The sequence below is a fragment of the Miniopterus natalensis genome, chromosome 7 (genome assembly GCF_054644295.1).
Source record: "Miniopterus natalensis isolate mMinNat1 chromosome 7, mMinNat1.hap1, whole genome shotgun sequence".
Classification (NCBI taxonomy): Eukaryota; Metazoa; Chordata; class Mammalia; order Chiroptera; family Miniopteridae; genus Miniopterus; species Miniopterus natalensis.
Genome location: NC_142087.1, coordinates 15,230,587 through 15,238,732, shown reverse-complemented (window position 1 = coordinate 15,238,732; position 8,146 = coordinate 15,230,587). Strand labels below are relative to the sequence as shown.

General features: G+C 56.1%; 1 protein-coding gene across 1 annotated transcript; it reads left to right on the top strand.

Moving 5' to 3' along the window:
- The first annotated feature begins 998 nt into the window (after positions 1–998).
- On the top strand, positions 999–6,862 carry TCF15 (transcription factor 15). Its single transcript, XM_087818562.1, has 2 exons — positions 999–1,536; positions 6,294–6,862. The coding sequence occupies exons 1-2, from the start codon at positions 1,021–1,023 to the stop codon at positions 6,366–6,368; spliced, it is 591 nt and encodes a 196-aa protein (XP_087674688.1). The 5' UTR covers positions 999–1,020; the 3' UTR covers positions 6,369–6,862.
- The last annotated feature ends 1,284 nt before the right edge of the window (positions 6,863–8,146 follow it).

The following is an 8,146-nucleotide window of genomic DNA, read 5'->3' as shown; positions in this document are numbered from 1 at the left end:
GGGGCTGTGGGGAGTAAGGGATTCTAGGGGTGGGGGTGAGGGATGGGGGTGTAGTGAAGCCAGACAGGCTGTGGCTAGTGCCCCCACTCACCGCTTGTAAGACTAAAGGCCAGAGCTCTTATCTGGAAATCAGGGGCACTCCCCACCACCTCAGTGAGCAGCACTAAAGATCAGTAAAGCGCCTGCCTGGCGTCTGGCACACAATAGGACCTCAACCAAAATGTCAACTCTGTGAGGGCAAAGCGTTGAGGTCTGTATCTTCAGACTTTAAACCATGCCTGACGCATAGTGGGGACCTAAGGAATTCTAGTTGAACGAGTAAATGAATGACTGGAGCTACTGGTGTTTGGGTTTTGTTTTTGCTTTGCTTTGGTTTTGTTAAGTTTGTTGTCAGGGATGTGACACCGTCCAATCCTTCCTTGGAAAGATTATAGTGTTGCCCCGAGTGTTCTCCGCGGACATGGCCACGCACATCACCACCGTGCCCGCGCCGCCGACAGACCCGCGGGATCAGAGGCGAGGCATCGGGGGGCTGCAGTCACAGGACGCCCCCCCCCCCAGTTCCTACACAAGACGCTTCCAGAACCACAGGATAAGTTTGGGGGCGCAAAACCCCGAGCTGGTTTCTCCCAGGCCTCTCGGACCGAGGACGCTGAAGCCCGGGGAGACGGGACTTGCGGGCAGCCTCTCCGCAGTGCAGGGCGCGGGTAACGAGTCCGTCTTCGCGCACGTGCCACCCGGCCCCTCCGGACCCCCGCCTCGGCCCGGCAGCTCCCGGGGCGGCCCACCAGCTCCCGGGCCGCTTTCAACCTGGGGCGCCGGGGCGCCCCGCGAGTCTCCATTGGCCGGGGCGCGGCGGGCGCGTCCTCATTGGCCGGGGCGGAGCCCCCCCGCGGGCGGGCGGCCGCGCGCTTGGCCCCTCCCTCCCCTATAAGGCGGCGGCCGGCGGGGCCGTGGGAGCGCGCGGAGCGCACGGCGGGCGCGGCCGGGCTGGGCGCGCGGCGGGACGCGGCCGGGCCCATGGCGTTCGCGCTCCTGCGCCCCGTCGGCGCGCACGTGCTGTACCCGGACGTGCGGCTGCTGAGCGAGGACGAGGAGAACCGCAGCGAGAGCGACGCCTCCGACCAGTCCTTCGGCTGCTGCGAGGGCCCGGAGGCGGCGCGGCGCGGGCCCGGCCCCGGCGGGCGGCGGGCGGGCGGCGGCGCGGGCCCCGTGGTGGTGGTGCGGCAGCGGCAGGCGGCCAACGCGCGGGAGCGGGACCGCACGCAGAGCGTGAACACGGCCTTCACGGCGCTGCGCACGCTCATCCCCACCGAGCCGGTGGACCGCAAGCTGTCCAAGATCGAGACGCTGCGCCTGGCGTCCAGCTACATCGCGCACCTGGCCAACGTGCTGCTGCTGGGCGACGCGGCCGACGACGGGCAGCCCTGCTTCCGAGCGGCCGGCGGCGCCAAGAGCGCGGCCCCCGCCGCCCCCGACGGCGGCCGCCAGCCGCGCTCCATCTGCACCTTCTGCCTCAGCAACCAGCGCAAGGGGGTGAGTGCGCGGCGCCGGGGCGGCGGCGGGGCCGGGGGGCCGGGCCTCTCGCGGGCAGAAGAGGGCCCGAGGCCGCGGTGGGAGAGGGGCGCGGGGGGGCCGTTGGCGGGCGTGCGGTGCGCCGCGCCCGGGGCTCGGTTTGCGGGGCGTGCGGGGCGCCGCGCCCGGGGCTCGGTTTGCGGCAGAACCGCTGCATGAACATCTCCCGGTGTGGGCTTCCCCGCGCCCACACATGATTTAGCCCAGCGATCGTCAGCCCTTTTCATCTCGTGGCACGTAAACGAATTATTAACATTCCGAGGCACACCAACGAGTACATTTTTTGCTGATCTGACCAAAAAAAAAAAAGGTATAATTTTGATTCATCCACACCAGACGGCAATTGTGTCGGCTGTTGTCATTTTTTGACAATCTAAAAGAAGAGATCAGTGCCCCTGACTGGTCAGGTATTGCATTAAAAATTCATGGAGGGACACGCGCCCCCCAGCCGAAGGTGTGCTAGGAAGAGAGCATGAGGAAATAGTGACAAAGGCCACCACCTACGAGCTCTTCCTATGTACCAGGTGCTTTTCTGGTCATCTTTCTTTCTTTACCGTCGCAAGAACTCCATCAGGCAGGTAGTGATCCCGCCCCTGAGGCCCTGAGGCTGGAGAGGTGTAATCACATGCCCGCACTTCCAGCCGGGAAGCCAGAGGCAGGATCTGGCCTTGCTTGGTGTGTGTTGCCCTGAGCTGCCCTGACCTTGAAACAGTTGTCTCCTATCCAGAGACCTGATTGAAGGGCAGGTGACTGAGAAGAAAAGGGGCTACATACCTCCAACCAAGGGCCTGAGGTACCCAGCTGGTGAGCAGCAGGAGTGAAGAAGGGGGTTGGTTCCCTGAGGTCACCCAACCCCAAAAGGAATGCACTGTTGGGGAGGGCACTGTTGAGTCAGCCTGGCAGAGCTGGAGTTAAGCTCCTTTGGTCTGTCCTGGGTAAGGTTGAGAAGCAGGCTGGTAGATGGACGGGGCTGGGTAACAGCAGAGGTTGCCAGGGGGCTCTCCTGGCTAAAAGCTGGTTCTCCTCGTGCCCAAGCCTCCAAAGAGCCTGCTTCATCCCCAGCGTTTCCCCCTTCTGACCTGGGCTTTTCTTACCGTAAGGACTCTGGTCTGCGTGACAACTTTGGAGTCCAGCCGCTTCCACGTATGTCTGGGGAAATGGAGGCTGAGGATGGCCCTCGGCCCTTTCAAAAGTGAAAGGGCATGGGGGATTGGAGTCAGGCCTCTGAGTTCCCCAGTCTTTGGTCTCTTGGCTGCCCTAGGTCGGCTGCTCCACTCTGTTCTGGGGAAGTCTCAGTGTCCTGTCCTCAGACCACCCCCTTCTGAGTCAAGAGACTCCCATTCTGGCCTCTTACCCTTATTACTGCCTCAGTTTCCCTGAGGGTCTCTGATGCTCTCAGCTTTGGGCCCTAGTCGGTGGTTCAGGCTGGGTTGGGAAGTTGAGGTGGGCCTTCAGAAGTCCAGCCCGGAGTGTGGGGGGCCCTCCATGATACTCCCTGACTGCCTTTCACCCATTCATGCTGTTCAGCAAACCAGGGATCTTCAACCCTTTTCATCTCATGGCACACATAAACTAATTTCTAAAATTCTGAGTCACACCAACAAATACATTTTTTGCTGATCTGACACACAAAAAAAGGTATAATTTTGATTCATCCATAGCAGACAGCAATTTTGTTGGCTGTTGTCATTTTTTATTTGACAATCTAAAAGAAGAGAGATCAGTGTCTCTGACTAAATAGTCAGGTATTGCATTAAAAATTCATTGAGGGACACCCACCCCCAACCAAGGTGTGCTAGGAAGAGGGCATGAGGAAATAGTGACAAAGGCCATCACTTATTGACCCCCCAACCAGCCAGCTAAGTTCCTGGTGGATGCTTGGGAATCAAGTCAAGCAGATGAGGGGGCAGGGACAGGTGTTCTGGAAGCAGGGCACAGCAAGAGCTGGGGTCAGAAACATAGCCTAGAGAAGGCAAAGGGAAGATGTTGAAGGTGGTGGGTCACAGAAGAGAGGCATAGACTGGCCAGTGACAGCAAGCACAGCTGTCTTGATGAGCACTGATCTGCTGTGCTAAGAGCTCTTCACATGGTATCACTAAAACTCCTCAGCAACCTGGAAAGGAGGTGCTCTGGTTATCCCCACCTGCGTAGAGATGCTGTCACTGATTCAGAGACACGGCCCACCAATGGAGCCAGGATTCAAATTCAGACCTGCGTGATTGGGACGTGGGAAAAGTTAGTGTGGGACAGTCTGGGGGAGAAGGTGTGTCTATCATGTTCCCACGGTAGGTAGGCTGGGGGCTTCTCTGCTGGTCTCAGGTTTGTCCCACAGATCACAAACCCTTGCCTGGGTCTGGCTGCTTCCTTGGGATCTGTTACAAGACCAAGAACCCAGCCAAATTTGGCTACAGAAACCATGCTCTCAACTCCACAGGCTCCTCTGGGAATAGGTGAAAGGGGCCATCCTCGCCAACTCTGGCCCCTCGAAGACTTGATTGGAAGAAAACTGGCTGTCTTGGGGGGCTCCCTTCTGAGCTTTGGGGGCCAGAGAGCTCTAAGACTCCAGACCCTATCCCTTCACTGTGAGCCACCACTTTACTCCCAAGTGGCTGATCTGGTGTTGAAGTCACCATGGAAACAGCTCCCTGGAGCATCTTCCTAAGTAAGGAGGGGTTAGGTACGGCCTTCTATGGTAGAAATAACAAGTGGGAGATGGAAAGGGGGTTCTTGTCTCTGCCCTGTTCCCCTTTTGTCACTTGTTTTATGAGGCCCTTGCCAGTTGATGTACCCAGCTCTGGAGCAGAAGTGGCATGGGGGGCATTAGGATGAAGAGGTGCCATTACCAGATGATGCTGATCATACTTATGAACGTTGAACACTTACTGTGTTCCTGATACTGTGCTTAGGGCTTTGCCTGGGTTAACATGAGCAATCCGCACAGTAACTCCACTTTACACATGGGGAAGTAGAGGCTCACTGAGATAAAGTCACTTGCCTAAGGTCCAACAGGTGTCCAAGGCATAGAAGAGATTGAAGCTCAGATCTGTGTCACTAACCAATTCCTAACCACAGTGCTTCCCAGAGCCCTTAGCGCTGAGTTCCTAAGAGACAAAAAAGCTGCGCCTAGTCATGGCCTCTTCGAGTGCTTTTGGCAGTTTACAAGCTTCTTTCACAGCTGCATTTGCAAGTAGAGTAATTTTGTCCCCATTTCATGGATGAAGAAACTGAGGTTCAGGGATGTGTACAGTCCCAGCATTCTCATGGGACTGAGGCCTCTCAGTGACCACCAGACTCAGGGTAGAGGTGGCTCTCCCTGAGGTCATAGAGTGAAAGGGTGGGAGGCTGGTTTTCTATCCCCCACCCTCAACACTAAACCTTCCTCCCACTACCCCCAGCCTCCCTTCTCAGACACTCCTGCCAGAGTTTGTCTGAGAAGCCCAAGCCCCAGGCTCTGCTGGGACTGTGGCCTCAGCCCTCAAAATAGCCTTGCCTGTGAATGAACATGCTGTCCCTGGGCCCAGAGAGCCTCAAGGGAGGCTGGGCTCACATCTGGATGGATCTGCCCCAACCTGGGCCCAAGGGCGGAGGGGAGCAGGGGGCAGAACTCCCAGATGGTCAACTATTTCTCTAGATGGCTGAGAAAGATGCCTGTCCCATCACCTCCTAGCGAGGCGCAGAGGGTGAGAATGTACAGTGGGATTTCAGACACCATCATGTCCTGGAAATAAGACAGACTGTTGGACAACATGGATTTCTAGCCCAGCCCTCTTACCAACTGGCTGGGTGCCTCTGGGCCAGTCATTCAACAGCTGGAGACCTTTAACGTCTGTGACCTCGCTGACTTACGGTGAGGATGGGACCCATGTCAGACCTCAGAATACTGGGTAGAGACTGCCCCTGTGGGGTGAAGGACAGGTGGCTTCAGAGGCTGCCACCAATAGCTCATCTTCCAGTGGGCACCACTGATTCAGGCAACATCAGTTGGCACCTGCTACATGCCAGGCCCAGGGCTGGCACTGGGGTTACAGAGTGAGGAACGTTCCCCGAGCTCCCAGCCTGATGAAGACAGAGAGAAACCCAGTCTTTCCCCTTCTGAGTTATCCTGGTGGAATGTCCCCGGAAAGGCAGGAAATGCTGGCCACTTGCAGGAGTAGAGAAGCCTTCCCAGGGAGGCAGGAGCGGGGAGCAGATTTCCTGGCAGCGGGAACACCCTGGATGAAGGCCGCGAGGAGAAATGCCGTCTGCTTTTGAGGTCAACGAGTGAGCAAGCCCCTGGGCATACAGCGGGCCGTGGGATAGCCACTGTGGGCTTTGTTTCGCCCTTTAGTGTAAAAGGTTGATTCTTAAAGGTATTGGGTTCTTTTTAAAAGGCAACAGATCACATGGGGAATAAATGAAAAAGGTAAAAATGCCTCCCCCGTTCTGTCTCCCCGCCGTGAAATTCCTCCTCTGAGGAAACCTATTAGCTATTTCTCGTGCGCCCTCCTCTTGGCATCTCAGCACCAGGTTTCTGCGAGCTTTGGTCCTCAAGTAATGTTATCCCGACATCATTCCATATCAGTTACTCATAAAGAGTTTCTCCTGCCTTATGCTACAGAGAACTTCATTGTGTGGCTGTGATTTGTCAAGTCCCCCGGTTTCTGGACACGGAGGTTAGTTCCCGCATTCATGGTGATCTGATCAAACCTCCTAATACTTCTTTCTCCCCTCCCCTGTAGGGTGGCCGTCGTGACCTGGGAGGCAGCTGCTTGAAGGTGAGGGGGGTGGCCCCACTTCGAGTGTCTCGGAGATGAGCCTGGACCTGTGTGGCATTTGCTCCAAGCAGGACCCTGGAGAAGGAGGCCAGAGGCCAGCCACTGGTCAAACGGGAGAAGACCCCAGCAGCTGATCCTACACCTCATTTGTGTAGGGACCAGAGGACAATGGTTTGGGCCCATGACTCTCTGACAGGCCCCCTGGGACATCTCTTCCCCACCCTGGAGAGCTGTGAAGACCCATCCAGCTGGCCCCAGTCCTGGCTGGTCAGAGACAAGGCAGAACTTTTGGAAAAACAGACTGTTGGTGACAGACGGTGCGTGTATGTCTGTGCATGAGTGAGTGTGTGTGTGTATGTGTGAGAGAGAGACAGAATTGGTGGGTTTAAAATAAAAGATATTTTTAAATAAAAGATGTTCCCAACTGAAGAAGGGAAGGGCCTGGAGACATCAGAAGTCAGAGGTGACCCCTCTCCTGGACCTTGGCAGAGGCTCAGATGTCACCGATGCTGCCCTGAGCCCTGGAGGGAGTGGGCTGGGAGAAGGCAGGAAGACCGCAGAAGTCGAGATGACCAGACTTCCCTCATAGTCTTCTTGAACACCTGTTAGGTGTCTGGCGTGGTTGGTAAAGAAATCTTAATTTTATTCATTTTTTAATAAGGAATACATTCACATGGTTAAAAATTCGAAAGGTACAAGAGGGTATATGGTGAAGACAGACTGTTGGTGACAGCGGGGGTCACCACCAGTCACTTCCTATCCTCCACCTGCCACTTTTCTCCGCTGGCGGCCTCGGCCACCAGTTTTCTATGGTGTCCCCATTCCCCGTGAGTAACCGAGAAAATGCAGGGAAAGAAATACTTTTTTTCTTCCACTCTTTACACAAACGGTAGCACGTCACACATGCGTTCTGCTCCTTGCTTTTGTTTTGTTGGTTGGTTTTTCCTTAATCTAACTTGGCTGTCATCTCAAATCAGGACTCAGAGGTACAGGGTCTCCTCGTCCCGTTAGTGGCAGCTTATTGCACTTTATGAAGGCACCGCCGGGCAGCCCTGGAGACACTGCGCGTTTCGTTCCAGACGCAGTGAAGCAAGTATCGCCATAAAGCGAGTCATAGTCTTTTTGCTGGTGGAAGGTTTTGCCTTGAACAACACCCGGGAAGCACTAGAGCGCGACGTGCGATAGAGCGAGGTATGCCTGCACCTAACCCGCCTCTTATCCCTGTCTTGACAAACGGCCGTGGGGCACAGTTTTCCACATGTGCCAAAAGGGGATATTCTTACCCCTGTCTAAATTGAGGTGGCTTGGAGGAATGATGGCACCTAAAGGTGCATGGCTGGCACGTGACAGGGTGACAGTGTGACGTCTGTCCACCTTTAAAGCCTAAAGTGAGCTCCTCTGCTGGAGATGCCTCAGATGTAGTGTCGGCCCTAGGAGGCGGGGGCTGATGTTTCCCTATTTCACAGATTCAGCTGAGATGGAGATGGGGACAGCTGGTCAGTGGAGCCGGGAGTTCTTGGCTCTCCAGCTGAGGCTCTGTCCCTGTGCGGCCAGGATCAGAGAAGCTCAGGAGGCTGGAGAGGGGAAGACAGGCAGAGGAGCCAGGAGAGGCAGCAGAGCCAGGCAGCGCCCTGTCCTCAAGGTATGCTCATGTGGCTATTGTTTAAATTTATTTAGCAAACACTTTCATTGTTTACCGACTGAAACCTGGCTCCAAAGTCCACACTTATATCCACTCTGCTCTGCCACCCCCTGCATTTGCCCCCTCTGGCTGAGCCTGAAGTGGGCTGCCCATTTTGCAGGACAACATGACACAG

Excerpts from the sequence above, each read along its gene's own strand:
- TCF15 (XM_087818562.1), top strand. The coding sequence starts at position 1,021 with ATGGCGTTCGCGCTCCTGCGCCCCGTCGGCGCGCACGTGCTGTACCCG. Across the intron at positions 1,537-6,293 it reads TCAGCAACCAGCGCAAGGGG|GGTGGCCGTCGTGACCTGGG; the intron begins GTGAGTGCGCGG and ends CCTCCCCTGTAG.